The 17,552-nt window shown below is 43.0% G+C and overlaps 1 protein-coding gene across 1 annotated transcript; it reads right to left on the bottom strand.

The window, feature by feature from the left end:
- Positions 1–8,166: 8,166 nt before the first annotated feature.
- LOC113757267 lies at positions 8,167–17,066 on the bottom strand (the record flags this gene model as incomplete). Its single annotated transcript, XM_027300631.1, has 11 exons — positions 16,900–17,066; positions 16,461–16,488; positions 16,281–16,349; positions 15,452–15,742; positions 12,358–12,463; positions 11,140–12,291; positions 10,503–10,754; positions 9,441–10,070; positions 8,537–9,317; positions 8,253–8,383; positions 8,167–8,195 (listed from the first exon to the last, which is right to left on the bottom strand). Coding segments are annotated over exons 1-11 (3,636 nt in total), but the record flags the coding sequence as incomplete, so codon positions are not given.
- Between the last annotated feature and the right edge of the window lie 486 nt (positions 17,067–17,552).

A 17,552-nucleotide genomic window follows, 5' to 3' on the forward strand; every position in this document is an offset into this window, starting at 1 on the left:
CTCAATGAGGTACCAAAATAATAGCAAATAAGAAACATGGAACTTCATATTCAATTAATCACATATGTGCATCAAATAAAGAAGTGAACAAACACCATAGACAGAAAGGATACGGGTGGCTCTCAGGAGCCAAATTCCCATTTGCTTCACCGAAACTTGATCGAAATAACAGTTGACACTCCGTCAACGTTACAGAAGTAACCAATACCGTAGACTCCACTTTCTTCGACTCCTTCCACCTCACATACCCCCACCGGGCCCGAAATCCAATCAGATCAGAAATGGTAATACTCGAGTATACCGGAATCAAGGGTCTCAATACCCAAAGATCCCAAAACAGACTACCGTGGTTCGTTATCTAATCGACCAGGCCCTTGCCGGCCCGACTCGAGTAACTAGCCACAGGGGTTGAGCTCAGAGGTCCCAGAAAGGTCATTGGATACAAGTTTCCAAACGACGTCAGAACAGATATAGATACAGATACCAGATACAGATAGCAAATTCAGATACGCACTCAAAATTGGCATATGAACAGACAAGAGAACGAGTGTGATAAAGTACACCCTCGTCTCAAATAGAATAAACAGATAGTTCAGTCGTTCATATCACAGATTGCATGTACAGAAGCCGAGTTAAACAACAACAAGTGAGGGGAGTGGTACACTCACCGGTGTCAGTACAGATACCTCAAAAGTTTTTGCCCGCAAGAGAGCTTTAATCACCAAGAAACCCTAAAATAATCAAAGTAAAACAATTGAAGGTTCCACTTTAAAAAATCGAGTATACAGAATGCACATGTGAGGCTCGACTACCAGTCGTATGCCTTGCCAAATAATTACTGATGCAAGGGTGCCAAACATGATTTTTGGAAACGAAAAGGTAACATGAAGACCTAGGCTCAAACAACCCAAAAGCCCTTCATTTCTACCAAAAGATAATTCAAACTTAAAGGAACCGAACGGCCTAGAAAATTGGACAGCATTTCCCCTAAATTTGCTTACTTCTCCAGCCGTCATGGCTTCATTATTTCCTCAAATCAGTCCCAACATCACGTACAAAAATAATCTCATTTCCAAAAGCCGTTCATTAGGCTTCAAGTCAAGTACAAAATTTAGCTAGGAAAATGACCGGAAAGGAAAGTCAAGCCCTAAAATATTCCAATAAGCACAATAAGACTCGATTACAAGTCATAAACCTATGCCAAATACTACCGAAATAGGGTTCCATAAGCATACATAAGCATTAGAGGAAACCAGAAAAATCCGGAAATGGAGTTAAGTGTTAACCCAAAAAAAACAGTTTTTGACATCATTTTGTGGTTTTGGTACCAATAGCACTATGATTATCGGATGGAGGTACAAGATACACCGTTTCGAAGCTAAGAGCTAGGGATAAAATGTTACAGAAGGTCACTCAGCCCAGTTTCGAGTGTAACCAGGTAAAAAATGCAAGATACTACACCAGAACCGGAAAAACAGATTCACAGAATGCATTCTGGTTCAAACATCATATGTCAGCCTACCTAATTCCAAATCCAGAAATTACAAAGCCATTTGAAAGATAAGGAACAAGGCTACATTTCATCAGAAGACCTCAACAACCAATTCGGAAGCATTCCCAACCAAATTGACCAATTACAGACGCAACTATCAAATTCGGGTAAAACCAGGGCAGCAAGGGTAATTCTATCCTTTCTCAAGCTACACTACTCCGATTGACCTGAAATTTTGTAGGCATCTCCATAATATCATTCCCTACAACTTTAATGTTTTAACCCAAGGCTAATTCGGCCTCTAACTATGAGCTACTGTGCGGGGAAGAATGTACAATCATAAAACCCTAACTTTCCAAATTTCTTCCAAAACAGAAATTGCTTGCAATTAACCACTTTTTCCACCTTCTAGCTTCCTTAAATATCATTTCCAATCATCATACATGACCACATAATCATATTCATATGAAAACAGAAAAATCCCCAATAATTACAAAACTTCACCAATTCAACCAAAAATCAAGATATAATCCATAAAAGTGCATCTTATACTACCACCAATCATGAATTAAGCATCATTAGAGGGAGGAGAGGGGTCCTTCACAACTTACCTTAGCAACACAAGAGAGAGAGCAACTAGTCACCTTAGCTTTCCAAACAACTCCACAAAACACCTCACTATCACTCACTTAAGGTTTTCTATGGAGCAAAAACAAGATTCAATGGTTGATTTGGTAGATTGGAGCAAGATTGAAGCAAAACTTGGAGAGCTTTTCCCTTTCTTTTTTTCTTGAAGTGGCCGGCCAAAGAGAAGAAGAAAATGGTGAAATTTTGGTAATTTTTGTGATTTATTTGGTCAAATGGAAAAAGGTGAATAGTGGTCTTCAAGTCCAACCAATCACTAAGTGACACTTGTCACTTTATTTAATGCATCCCTATCTTTTTGTTTCCTCTCACACCAATCCAAATAGCACCCTCTACTTATCTCTTAACACCCGGTAAATTAATTCCAGTATCCAAAACTTAACCTAGTTGGCCGAATTTTTCCGAACTTTTCACCCTAGTGGGTCCCACGTCCGATATACGCTCTTAATTTCTCAAAACCTATCCGATACTAGAAAAATTATCTAAAAACTATATTTACTCATAGAATTGATCTAGAAAAGTTTTCTAATAAAGAAAATGTAGAAAAACGTGGAATTAAATAAAAAAAATAAAACCCTAGAAATTAAGAAAAGTACGGGTCCTCACACTTTTGTCTTGGAATGTAAGGACTTGGATCTTAAGTCCCTTGATCTCATTCTTGGGTGTATCCCTCCTTGGCCTCTCAGCCCTTCCCTCATCCTCACTGGCCGAATTTTCATCACTATATGACCCTTTGGTGCCATGGTTACTTCTATTGTGCGATCTGGAACGAGAGACCCTCGTTAGACACTTGGATAGCTCATCAAAACGAGTGTGCAATTCCTCCATTTGTTGCCCACTAATTCGTCTAAGCTCGTTTTTCATGGCCGTGAATATCAATGAGTAGTCATTGGTTGGTTGAGCTTGCTCCATGTCACTCTCTTAGTCCTGAAAAAAGGTTAGTGAACAAGAAAATAGAGCAAATATAACCTTACTTCACTCCCTTAGTGTTTCACTCGCTCTCATTTTTTTCCACTCAAAGCACTCTAATGATCTTACTAATTACCTTTACTTGTTGGATTAGGTAGCTGAGAAATGTCGCTCAAGTCCAATGAATGTCACCAACTTTTTCCACAAGAGTAACTAGGACTTAAGACACAAATGGGATGCCAAAAAGTAGGACAAGAAGGCGTGAATTGGGGCTCAAGGGTGGCGGCCAGCTTTAGGAGATAGCGCTAGTGTGAATGGAATCCAAGTGAAACCCTAGTTTCCTAAAATGTAGGAGTGTGTCCAAGTGGAAATAGAAGAGTTACCCAAGTGCTTTACTTAGTTTCCTAATTGACTTTGGAAGACAAGTTAGTTTTGGGAAACCTTTAGAAAACCCTTTCCCTCTTGGAAACAATTTTTAAGAAACTTCCAAATCCTAATCCAAGATGGATTCAAATCAGATTCGGTCTCCTTGCCCACAACCCTTACTCAAAGTCGGTTGGCAGCAAGCTTATAAAACTTCCCACACAGCCGCACTCCTCACATACAAATCAGTTTCAGACCCCTCTATTTTCTCCAAGAAGCAAGGCAGTTCGGTTTCTTTCTTTTCTTCTCAAGAACAAAGGCAATTTCGGTTCTTGGTGTCAAGCAATGGATTCTCAACAAGAAATTTCAAACAACCCTACTCGAGCTTCTCCCCAACGGGGGTTACTCAAGACGTACCCAAGAAATTTACTCCCAAACCAAGGAAACCCTTCACCACCGCGAGAGAGTACAAGAAGATGTTCTCTAGGAGGATGAAACAAGCCCCCAAAGAACAAGAAGTTCAAGAACTTCAAGAAGTGGTGGATCAAAACTTTTGAATTCTTTTTCCTTGTTAATTTTCTGTTTTGGGAATAAAAGCACGATGTAAGACTGTTTTGGCAATAAAATTCGACTTTCCTCTTCTTGTTTTTCTTTGTTCTTTCCAATTGGGTTCTCTTTCTTTTCTTGGCTTTCGTTTCTATTTTTTTTAACTCAAACGAACAACAAAGGTACTTGGCCGAAAGAAACAATTCCAGATTCGGTCAGCCCCTCAATTCGCACCAATGCACAACCACAATCCTTCAAGAACTATCAAGATACATATCAAGAATTTCAAGAACTTCAAGGTAGTGAACTTCAAGAAACCCTAAAATCTTGTAGGTTCTCTCAAGATTCACAATACCAACAAGTTTAATCCAAAAATCAGATTAGAAAGTTAAGTAAAACAACTTGGGTGACACCAAACAAACTTGGACAGATTTGTGACTCAAGGTAATGCAACCCTAGGTGCGACAAGGCGGCAAGAAACCCTAGTTTCCGCCTCTGTTTTCATTGTGTCCTTGTTGAACACTACACGGACAGAATTGTGGTGACTTACGGCAGAATTTTGTGACCACACAACTTCACAAACATGATCAGATGTAAAGCAACGTTGAAACGCAAGGGCGAACAGAATTGGGGGCACAACTAATGACTCACAAACAAGAAACAAGTTGTGGGCAGATTTGTCTACAAGACAACACACAAACACACGAACAGAACTTTTTTTTTTATAACAAGGCAGCGGGACAAAGGATTCTACATGACAAACAAAGACAAGACAATGGATATAACGGAAGATACCTCAACCACAGCTGATGCAAACATGAAGATCATCCTCCAAACTATTGAGTCAAATGAAGAGTGGCTGCAATCTGTTTCCCGTTTCGAGTGCTCCAACGAGTCAATGACAACGCCTACAAATTGGAGCTACCTGGGGAGTACAATGTTAGCGTGACCTTTAATGTCACGGACTTGAGCCCTTTCCTTGAGGACGATTATCCAAATTTGGAGTCAAATCCTTCTCAAGTGGAGGGGACTGATGTGTGCATGGACCTTAGCCCAAGTAATGACCCAGTTCGAGTTCCATTGGGCCCAGTCACACGAGCACGGGCCAAACACTTCAAGGAGTCACTCCAAACTCTTGTGCGAAATGTCCAAGACCAACAAGGAGTCCATAGGGACATTGAAGGCTTGGAAGGGGATAATCAAGTTGTCTATACGATGATCCAAGCCCATGAAGAATCAAACGGACCTCCAAGTGGGATGGCCGACTAGGCCTTGGGCCTTAGTGCTAGGTTTCAATTGCTTTGAGTTAGATTAGATTGTTTTATTGAGTCATGGGTCGGCCCACCTTGTCCAAGAGTGGCCGAACCTCCTTTCCTATTTTCCTTAGGGTTTCATTAGTCCCTTAGCCTATATAAAGGCTTATTTTGTACGGCTAAAGGGTACACAATTTTCATAATAAAATTCTGGTTTGCTTCTCTTCAAATTATTGAGAGCATTCAATCCTTTCACTTGCTTAGGCAAGGGTTCTTGAGCAATCTCGCGATTGTCCTTGATTGTTCTACCGACCTATCCACAAGAGTAATCACCTCTGTTGGAGTCGTCGTTCTACTACCCTTCAACCAATTCGTGTCGTCCGTTTTGGTTTTAGGTCCCGCAATCCAAGCATTGGACAACCTCGCTAGATCCTTGGGCAAGCGTGCTACGTGTCTCGAAACGAGTTGATCGAGGACCGTATCAACAGCTCTGAAGCCAACTAATACGCTCCTTGATCAACACGTTTCGAGACACGTAGCACGTTTGCCCAAGGATCTAGCGAGGTTGTCCAACGCTTGGATTGCGAGACCTAAAACCAAAACGGACGACCCGAATTGGTTGACGGTGGTAGAACGACGACTCCAATCGAGGTGAATACTCAAGTGGATAGGTCGGATGAACAATCAAGGACATGCACAAGATTGCTCAAGAATCCTTGCCAAAAGCAAGTAAAAGGATCGAATGCTCTCAACAATTGAAGAGAAACAAATCAAAATATTATTATCAAAATTGTGTAACCCTTTAACCGTACAAAATGAGCCTTTATATAGGCTAAGGGACTAATGAAAACCTAAGGGAAATAGGAAAGGAGCTTCGGCCCCTCCTTGGAAAAGGTGGGCCGACCCATGACTCAATAAAACAGTCTAATCCAACTCTAAACAATTGAAACCTATCACTAAAGCCTAAGGCCTAGTCGGCCATCCCACTTGGAGGCCCAATTGATTCTTCATGGGCTTGGATCATCGTGTAGACAACTTGATTATCCCCTTCTAAGCCTTCAATGTCCCTAGGACTCCTTGTTGGTCTTGGACATTTCGCACAAGGGCTTGGAGTGACTCCTTGAAATGCTTGGCCCGTGCACCTGTGATTGGGCCCAATGAAACTCGAACTGGGTCACTACTTGGGCTGAGGTCCGCGCACACATCATCGAGGCTGCCCAAAGCGGATCACAAGGGAGTAGGAGCCGAAGGAAATTAATCCAACATGAATCGGATAGCTCCAATTGTTCCGACGACGAGATTGGACCACACACGAGGAGAGCCAACAAGAGCTACAAACCCAGGGGAGAGGCAATCAAAGGAATCAAAATGCAAGTACCACCTTTCGAAGGTAAATCCGACCCACATGCCTACCTCGAGTGGGAAAAGAAAGTTGAACTCCTGTTCAATTGCAACGACTACATGAAGGAGTAGCAAATGAAACTCGCTGTCATGGCATTCTCCGAGTTTGCCATCATCTGGTGGGACCAAATTACCACTAGTCGAAGGCGTAGTGGAGACATTGAGATCACCACTTGGTCCGAATTGAAGATCCTTATGCGCAAGCGTTTTGTTCCTAGCCATTATCACCGTGACTTGTACCACAAGTTACAAAACTTAAGGCAAGGGAACCAAAGTGTGGAGGATTACTATAAAGAGATGGAGATCATCATGCTCCGAGCGGACGTAGTGGAGGACCGGATGAGGTCGAAATGCACCATTACGTGGAATTAAAGGATATGCTCGATAAAGCCTTAAAGGTGGAGCGAAGGCTTAAGAGGAGGGGTCAGCTTAGAACCTTCTCCACGTCTTCACCATCGTATAACCGCACCATAACTCCAAGGAAGGAAACCAAGCCAATGGGAGGCTATACCACTCCCACCAAGCCGAAGACCGGGCCGTCCAAGGAAGAGGGAAAAACCATCTCCAAACTATCCAACGAGCCTCCTAGGGCAAGAAGCCATGACACCAAGTGTTTGGAAAGGTGTCAAGGACTTGGTCATATCGCTAGTCAGTGTCCGACCAAAGGACAATGATGTGCTACCAAGTGGAGAAAGTAATATCCGACAAAAAGAAGAATATCAGGGAATGCGCCACTAGAAGAGGAGGATGAACATTGAGGCGGTCGTACCACCACCATTGGAGGAGTCGTAGGAATTAGGGCTCGTTGCAAGGCGCTCTGGCTACGAACGTCGCCAACCTTGTGACGAAACCCGTAAAAGATTAGTTTCAGGATCGACAAGAGGACACCAAGTTTGGAGCGGATGACCTCAACCCGTTAATCACGTGGTTAACGAACCTTGGTATAATGGTAGAAGACGCCACAACCTAGTGTGATTCTAGATTGATAAGTCACGAACACCTAGAGAAATTCTAAGGTATTCAAGAAGCCTTGGAGAAACCAAGAAAACTCTCAAAATCTGATTTATTGATTGAATGCCTAAAACCATTAGAAGTGTGAGCTATTTATAGCCTTACATAGAGATGAAAAACTAAATAATGTGAAACTAGTCTAGAATTGTGGGCTTGACTAAGACTAAGAATTGTAGGCTTGACTATTTCCATAAGACTAAGGATTGTGGGCTTGACCGAACCTTATGAGGTCATCCCTTAGGTAAATAAAGCAAGGCTATGGACCATTAAGCCCTTATTACAATGACTTTAACTAAAACAGCAAATGTGACTAGAGAAGTGTCACGCATGGTTATCTTTGACGTGCACTACATGGATGGCCTTCATTTCTTCATGCTCAAGTCCCTCAATGACCTTGGGGACAATTTCTTGGCCTTGTATCTCACGAACAAGCCCTTGGAGTTCCTCCCTCATCTTTTTAGCTCGTGCTCGAGTCACGGGTCCTAGGGGAACTCGAATAGTTCGCAATGGTGTCTCTTGGTTCGTATCATTCCCCTCCTCTTCAAAAGGATTTGTCCTCAAATCAGCTTCATCGTCTGCAAGAAAAGGAGATAGATCAGAGACATTGAATGTAGCGCTCACATTGTACTCACCGGGTAGGTCCAGTTTGTAAGCATTGTCATTGATGCGCTTGATGACTTGAAATGGCCCATCTCCTCGGGGAAATAATTTATTGCGCCTTTGGACTGGGAACCTTTCCTTGCGTAGATGTAACCACACCCAGTCACCAGGTTCAAACACAACGCGTTGGCGTCCCTTGTTAACCCGTTGAGCAACTTGGTCCATCCTTCGCTCAATGTTTAGGCGTACCTGCTGGTGTAATTTCTTGACAAAATCTGCTCGTTTAGCACCATCCATGTTAATGTGCTCAGAAGAAGGTAAAGGTGATAAGTCTAGTGGTGTTAAAGGGTTAAAACCATAGACTATTTCAAATGGTGAAAAATGAGTAGAACTATGCACCGTGCGATTGTATGCAAACTCAACATGGGGTAAACACTCTTCCCAGGTTCTAATGTTTTTTCTAATGATGGCACGCAAGAGTGTAGATAGTGTACGATTGACAACCTCAGTTTGGCCATCAGTTTGTGGGTGACTAGTAGTAGAAAATAGCAATTTGGTACCCAATTTTCCCCACAAAGTTTTCCAAAAGTAACTCAAAAATTTGACATCCCTATCAGAGACAATTGTCCTAGGCATGCCATGCAATCTAATGATTTCTTTGAAAAACAAATCAGCAATGTGCGATGCATCATCTGTTTTGTGACATGGTATAAAATGTGCCATTTTTGAAAATCTGTCAACAACAACAAAGATGCTATCATTTCCCCTCTTTGACCTAGGCAACCCTAAAACAAAATCCATGGAAATATCGGTCCAAGGTTCCTTAGGTACAGGTAAAGGACTATAAAGGCCATAGGGTTGAAGTTTAGACTTAGCTTTGTGGCAAGTGATGCATTTAGCCACCATTCGTTCCACATCTCGCTTCATCCTTGGCCAATGGAAGTGCTCTTGAAGGATAGCTAAGGTTTTAGCCACGCCAAAGTGTCCCATCAAGCCACCTCCGTGTGCTTCCCTAACAAGTAAAGAGCGAATAGAGCAGTTAGGTATACATAGTCGATTGAGGTAGAAAAGAAATCCATCAAGGATGTAGAATTTACCTTGAGTTGCTGAACCACAAGAGTCATAAATACCTGAGAAATCTGGGTCATTGGTGTATAACTCTTTAACTAATTCAAATCCTAACAACCTTGCATCAAGTTGAGTGAGCAAAGAGTACCGACGTGATAATGCATCAGCAACAACATTAGTTTTCCCCACTTTGTACTTAATCACATAAGGGAAGGTTTCAATAAATGCAATCCACCTAACATGACGCTTATTCAACTTGTGTTGTGACTTAATGTGCTTAAGCGACTCATGGTCAGTGTGTATGACAAATTCCCTTGGTCTCAAGTAATGTTGCCAAGTTTCTAAAGCACGGATTAAGGAGTACAACTCCTTATCATAAGTGGAATAGTTCAAAACTGCCCCATTGAGTTTTTCACTAAAGTATGCAATTGGTTTGCCCTCTTGCATTAGGACAGCTCCAATACCCACCCCAGATGCATCACACTCTATTTCAAACATCTTGTCAAAGCATGGTAATGCAAGTAGTGGTGCATGTGTGAGTTGATGTTTAAGCATTTGGAAAGCACGTACTTGAGCATCTCTCCACACAAATGGCTCATTTTTCTTAATTACAGCAGTTAGAGGTGCAGCAATGGTACTAAAATCTTTAACAAATCGTCTATAAAAACTAGCAAGACCATGGAAGCTGCGTACCTCACCCACCGTGCTTGGAGTAGGCCATTCTCGAATTGCTTTAACCTTCTCCTCGTCCACTTTGATTCCCTGTTTACTCACAACAAAGCCTAGGAAGACAAGTTGATCAGTACAAAAGGAGCACTTCTTAAGGTTAGCATAGAGCTTTTCCCTTCGAAGTACATCAAGAACAAGCTTCACATGTTCAACATGCTCATCTAGGCTCCTACTATAAATCAGGATATCGTCAAAATATACAACTACAAATTTTCCAAGGAATGGACGAAGTACATGGTTCATCAACCTCATGAACGTACTAGGTGCATTAGTTAGTCCAAATGGCATAACTAACCACTCGTACAAGCCATGTTTGGTTTTAAAGGCCGTTTTCCATTCATCCCCCTCTTTCATCCTAATTTGATGATAACCGCTTTTTAGATCAATTTTAGTGAAAATCACAGCACCATATAGCTCATCTAACATATCATCAAGTCTAGGAATAGGGTGACGATATTTTACCGTTATTGCATTAACGGCCCTACAGTCAGTGCACATTCGCCAACTTCCATCCTTTTTAGGCACCAAGATGACGGGAACCGCACATGGGCTCAAGCTTTCTCGTGCCCATCCCTTTGTTAGAAGCTCTTCGATTTGGCGTTGGAGCTCCTTTGTCTCATCTGGTCCCATTTTGTAGGCTGGTCTGTTAGGAAGTGGGGCACCTGGAACCAAGTCAATTTGATGCTCAATTCCCCTTATTGGTGGTAGTCCATTTGGAATCTCATCGGGAAGACATCCTCATAATCTTGCAAAAGAGAGACAATACTAGATGGTAGAGTGTTAGTAAGATCACTTGTAACAACCAACACCTCTTTGCACAAAAGTACAAAGATGGGTGTATTAACACTCAAAGCTTTTCTTACTACATTGGCTTTTATCAATAGATTTTGCCTTTTCTCTCTCTTTTCAATTTTGGCCGGCTCACCATATGTCTTTTTCCTCTCAATTTTCTCGGCCTTATCATTTTCTGTTGAGCTCTCGGCTTTTTCTATTTTTTTCTTCTCATTCTCGAGCTCATTCTCCTTGATCAAGCTTTCTTGATCTTCACGAACTTGGATAGGAGTGAGTGGCACAAGCACAATCCTCTTCTCGCCTTGCTTGAAGGAGTATTTATTGTAATGCCATCGAATGTAACTCCCTTGTCGAATTGCCATGGTCTCCCCAATAGTATGTGACATGCTTGCATAGGGACCACGTCGCATAACACCACGTCCTCATACTTTCCAATTCGGAAAGGTACTTGGACTTGCTTGGTCACACGAACATCCCCACTATCGTTCAACCATTGCAAACGATAAGGTGTTGGATGTCGTAGAGTGGGTAGTGCTAGTTTCTCCACCATCAAGGCACTAGCGACGTTAGCACAACTACCTCCATCTATGATCAAACTACATACCTTGCCTTTGATATAGCAACGGGTGTAGAAAATGTTCTCCCTTTGTGCATGGTCGGCGGCTTTCACTTGGGTTGCTAAGGCTCGTCTGACAACGAGTCCAACTCGTTCATCGACGGGCAATGCTTCCTCTTCTTCCTCTTCTTCCTCAAGGGATGGCAACTCCTCCTTCTCATCTTCATCATCGGTGAGAAACTCACCATTGGGTAAGATGATCATAGTGCGTTGGTTCGGGCATTGGCTAGCAATATGCCCTCGGCCTTGGCATTTGAAGCATCTAGTATCTCGATTTCGCCCCATGCTCGACTCAATGGCAGTCTTTGGTGTTGCCTTAGACTCCCACTTAGTCATATCCGGCCTCGGTCTTGAAGGGATGGAATTACTCGGCCCTTTATCCTCTTTCTTTGGTGGTGTAGTTCGGGGATAAGAGGGTGAAAAGTTGGAGTAACTCCGAGTTGAACCCTTCCTCTTAATCCTCCTTTCAATCTTGATGGCCTTCTCCACCAAGTCCCCAAGTTCCACATAGTGGTGTAACTCCACTTGATCAGCAATTTCGGGCCTTAATCCGTTCAAGAAGCGTGCCATTGTTGCTTCTCGATCCTCCATGATGTCTGCCCGTAGCATGAGTATTTCCATTTCCTTGTGATAGTCCTCGACACTTCGTGCTCCTTGGTTGAGGGTTTGAAGCTTTTGGTACAAGTCACGGTAGTAGTGACTTGGTACGAAACGCTTCCTCATTAGTCGTCTTAGCTCCGTCCAAGTTTGTATGGTAGGTTCACGACTCCTCCTTCGACTAGTGGAGAGTTGATCCCACCACACAACGGCGTAGTCGGTGAATTCGACCACGGCCAACTTGACCTTTTGCTCCTCCGAGTAAGTATTGCAGTCGAAGACAAGTTCAATCCGCTTCTCCCACTCTAAGTAGGCATCGGGGTCTGATCGTCCTTGGAAGGGCGGAATTTTCATCTTTATGCCCGGAATGTGGTCATTTGAAGGCCTAGCATGTGACGGCCCCACCCTCCCTAGGGCGTACCCTAGGATTCGGCGGGTCACCTACCCAACTTTCACCAGGACTCACTCACTCATAGCTCAAGAAAAAAAAACGTACATCCATAGAAAATAAATAACACATCCACTTCAACTTATTATATACATTGATGCTCAAATCCCGATACAAAGCTTCTATGCACAAAAAAAAAAACTTCAATGTGTTTACATTTCGAGTACAATCAACCCTAGTCGGGTACTAGCGTGAGTACAAATTCAAAATTCAAAACAACTAGACTACGCTAGTCTGTACACGTTTCACGCCTCGCTCGTACCCCCTGTAAGGTAAACAAATGACGTAGAATGAGCTAAAAACCCAGTGAGGTTCCAGATAGCAAGTTGACCATTATTTAAACGTAAAAGTATCACGTAGTAAAGTAATAAGGATGAAAAGTTTATAAAAGTGAGCAATAACACTTCAAGTAGTAAATCTCAAAATGAACGAGTGTAGAGTGCTTTTATTTTTCAAAAGAAACAATAAGCCAATAAGTAATAATCATTTCCAAGTATAAGGATACGGATGGCTCTCAGGAGCCAACTTCCCATTGCATCACCAGAGCTTGATCAAGTAATAGTTGACACTCCGTCAACTTTCAAGTAAGTAATGTTGACCTTGGTCCCTAACTTTTGATGTTTACAAAACAATGGATAATACTAATATCTCTTCAAGAAATATTTTCAGTTGTGAAGCAAATCAGATTCAAAGATCAAGTGCAACTGAAAGGGACAAAGGCTGCTGAAAGCTGTCAGACGCTTGGATCGGACGTCTGATAATCATTGCGTAACTTTGGACGCATGAAGAACTCCACCACCGGACGTCCGAAGTAAATAAGACATTCCCCCTGGATCACTGACCTCGATCAGACGCAAGCATCGGACGTCCGATAGGATCCTTCAAAGTCGACGAAACCATCGGACGCTGAATATGTCTCCACCGGACGTCCGATAGAAACAAGATGATTTCTCAAATCTCTTTGTTTGCTGTCGGATGCACAAAGAGCTTGCACCGGACGTCCTTGCTCTCGGCCAAACAAGAAAAGAAATGGTGAAGAAATGAGCTAAAATGAAGATAAGGTAAGAAATTTGGCTTGGTCAAAGGGCCTTAAATGGCAAACACTTGTCACACTTAGGTTCTCACAAATTTTTTTCTTTTCTCTCTCTCTTGGGGTCAAGAATTTCGGCTGCCTTGAAGGGTATTTTGGGATGATTTTTGCTGAAATAAAAGTAAGGAGATTGAGGTAATAGAGTAGTGTTCAAGTGGTGTTGATACGTTCCTCGATCAACTTGTTTCGAGACACGTAGCACGTTTGCCCAAGGATCTAGCGAGGTTGTCCTATGCTTGGTTTGTGGGGCCTTAAATCAACACGGACGACACGAGTTGGTTTAACGCGGTAGAACGACGGCTCCAATGAAGGTGATTACTCCAAGGCATAGGTCGGACGAACAATCATGGACAAGACGCAAGATTGCTCAATAACCCTTGCCAAGGCAAGTTAAGGGCTCGAACTCTCTCTTAAGAGGAAATCGAAAATACTAAGAATTTTATTCATCAAACTTGTGTTGAAACCTTACAAAGCAAGCCTATTTATAGGTTAAGATTTACCAAAAACCCTAGAGAAACAAGGAGAAGGAAGGTAGGCCATCTGGGTGGACAAGATGGGCTGGCCCAATGACCTAGTAAGACAAATGAATCTAGTGTAACAAGTACGAAGGCCTTCGGCCCTACTCAGCCGACTCTCTAGGAAGCCCACTTGATTCTTTATGGGTTTGGATCAAGGTATAGATAACTGGAGTGTCTCTTTCCAAGCCTTCAATATCTCTATGGACCCCATGTTGGTCTTGGACAGTGCAAACAAGGGCTTGGAGGGATTCTTTGAATAGCTTGGCCCGTGCACGTCACTGGGCCCAATGGAACTCGGACTGGGTTATTGCGTGGGCCGAGATCTATGCACACATCAGTCCCCTCCTCTTGAGAAGGATTTGCCCTCAAATCAGGATCATCCTCGTCAAGAAATGGGCTCAGGTCCGCGACATTGAAGGTCGCGCTAACATTGTATTCCCCAGGTAGCTCCATTTGTAGGCGTTTGTCATTGATTCATTGGAGTACTCGGAAGGGTCCATCACCTCTTGGGGATAGTTTGCTTTGAACTGCTTGGGGAATCGCTCTTTCCTCAGTGTAGCCAAACCCAATCTCCAGGCTCAAAAATCATCTTACGACGGTGCTTGTTGGCTTGCTGGAGTATTGCTGAGTACGCTCCTCAATGTTTACTCGAACGGCTTCATGTAACCTGCGCACAAAATCAACCTTCTTTTTCCCATCTAAGCTTTGTGCTCAGAGGAAGGTAAGGGTACCAAATCAAGAGGGGTCAAGGGTTAAGGCCATAAACAATCTCAAAAGGTGAGTAGTGTGTAGCACTATGAACGGTGCGATTGTAGGCAAATTCTACGTGGGGCAAGCACTCTTCCCAAGATTTGAGATTCTTTTTAATCAAGGCCGAAGTAGAGTACCAAGTGTGCGATTTGACAACTTTAGTTTGTCCATCGCTTTGTGGATGACTGGTGTAGAAAATAACAATCTATTGCCCAGTTTAGCCAACAAAGTCTTTCAAAAGTAAATCAAGACCTTTACATCTCTATCACTAACAATGGTCTTAGGCATGCCATGCAGACGGACAATTTCTTTGAAGAACAAAGTAGCAATATGAGATGCATCGTCAGTTTGTGGCAAGGGATAAAATGAGCCATCTTAGAGAATCGATCAACCACGACAAAGATGGAATCATTGCCCCTTGGTGATCTAGGCAGTCCTAAGACAAAGTCCATAGACAAGTCTACCCAAGGATAATGAGGGATAGGTAATGGGGTATACAGGCCGTATGGATTTCTTTTAGACTTCACCTTATGACAAGTGACACATCTACCAACCATGCGTTCAACATCTCTACGCATATGAGGCCAGTAAAAGTGCTCTTGTAGCATGGCAAGGGTCTTAACAATGCCAAAGTGGCCCATGAGACCACCACTATGTGCCTCCCTAACCAAAAGATCACGAACGGAAGAATTAGGCACGCACAGCTTATCCACATACAAAAGAGATCCGTCATGCAAAAAATATTTCCCATGCGGGTTCTTAACACACGCAGCATATATATCACCGAAGTCAGGATCATATGTGTAGAGTTCCTTAATCATTTCGAAGCCTAACAACTTAGCATCAAGAAAGACAAGCAAAGAGTGTCTACGTGATAAGGCATCGGCTACCACATTTGTTTTGCCAGTCTTGTACTTAATAACATAGGAGAAGGTGTCAATGAAGCTTACCCATTTGGCATGTCTCTTACTTAACTTAGGTTGCCCTTTGAGATACTTCAATGACTCGTGATCGGTGTGTATCACGAACTCCCAAGGGCGAAGATAGTGTTGCCAGGTCTCCAAGGCCCTCACCAGTGCGTACAACTCCTTGTCGTACGTGGGATAGTTTAAGGCAGCTCCTCCCAGTTTCTCGCTAAAGAAGGCACAAGGCCTTTTGTCTTGCCTCAGGACGGTGCCAATGCCTACACCAGAAGCATCACATTCGATTTCAAAAGTCTAGTTAAAGTTCGGTAATGCTAAGACAGGTGCATGTGTGAGTTTGTTTTTGAGGTAAGGAATGCTTGTTCTTGGGCTTCCCCTCATGTTTTTGAGGTAAGGAATGCTTGTTCTTGGGCTTCCCCCAATGGAACTTGTCATTCTTCTTGGTCACGGCGGTCATTGGGGCGGCAATGGTGCTGAAGTCCTTGACAAAGCGCCGATAGAAGCCCGCCAATCCAAGAAAGCTGCGCACCTCAGGGACGGATGTAGGAGTTGGCCATTGCTTGATGGCCTCAATCTTGGACTCGTCCACTTTGATGCCCTGCAAACTTACTACATAGCCCAAAAACACAAGCTCATTAGTACAAAAGGTGCACTTCTTAAGGTTAGCGTATAGACGTGCCTATCGAAGTGTCTCAAGAACTAGTCTCACATGCTCCAAATGCTCATGTTCACTGCGGCTGTATATCAGAATGTCATCAAAGTAAACAATGACAAATTTTCCAATAAAATTTCTCAAAACATGGTTCATTAGTCGCATGAATGTGCTAGGGGCATTAGTCAATCCAAAAGACATGACTAGCCACTCATAGAAACCATGTTTGGTTTTGAAGGCCGTTTTCCACTCGTAGCCTTCTTTCATCCGAATTTGATGATAGCCACTCCTTAAATCAATTTTGGTGAAAATGATAGCACCATCGAGTTCATCAAACATATCATCAAGTCTAGGAATGGGATGACGGTATTTGACAGTGATAGCATTTACAGCCCTACAGTCAGTGCACATGTGCAAAGTACCATCCTTTTTAGGCACAGCACAAGGACTTAAGCTCTCTTTTACCCAACCCTTACCTAAGAGGCCATCCACTTGCCTTTGAAGCTCCTTTGTCTCCTCAGGACCCATACGGTAAGCTGGTTTGTTGGGTAGGGGTGCTCCAGGAATCAGGTCTATTTGATGTTCAATCCCTCGAATGGGTGGTAAGCCGTCTGAGACCTCGTCAGGGAATACATCCTCTAATTCCTGCAAAAGAGCAACCATACTTGAAGGCAATGCCTTATCGAGCTCAGCAACATCTAAGAGCACATGTTTGCAAATCATGAGAAACACAGACTGGTCAGAATTCACAACTTTTCTAACGTCCTTAGCCTTAATAATCATGTTTTGCTTCCTAGTGGAAGGTGTAGTGGGTGACTTGTCATGTGTAATACTAGGTGTGCTCACGTGACCCTTGGTCGATGGCTCACTTGCAAAAGTGGAGCCTTTGCCAGGGTCGACCACCTTTTGTTTCCTTTTTTGACGGTCTTGTTCACACTCTCTTTGCAACTTAAGTTGGTCCTCATACACTTGTGCATGTATTAGTGGTGTGAGGACCTTGCGTTTGCCATCATGCAAGAGTGTGTACTTGTTTGCCCTTCCGTCGAATGTGACGTGTTTGTCAAATTGCCAGCGTCTCCCCAGGATGACATGGGTAGCATGCATAGGCACGACGTCACAAACAACTTCATCAGTGTAAGTTCCAATGGA

This window comes from Coffea eugenioides, unplaced genomic scaffold (assembly GCF_003713205.1).
Source record: "Coffea eugenioides isolate CCC68of unplaced genomic scaffold, Ceug_1.0 ScVebR1_2877;HRSCAF=3989, whole genome shotgun sequence".
Classification (NCBI taxonomy): domain Eukaryota; kingdom Viridiplantae; phylum Streptophyta; class Magnoliopsida; order Gentianales; family Rubiaceae; genus Coffea; species Coffea eugenioides.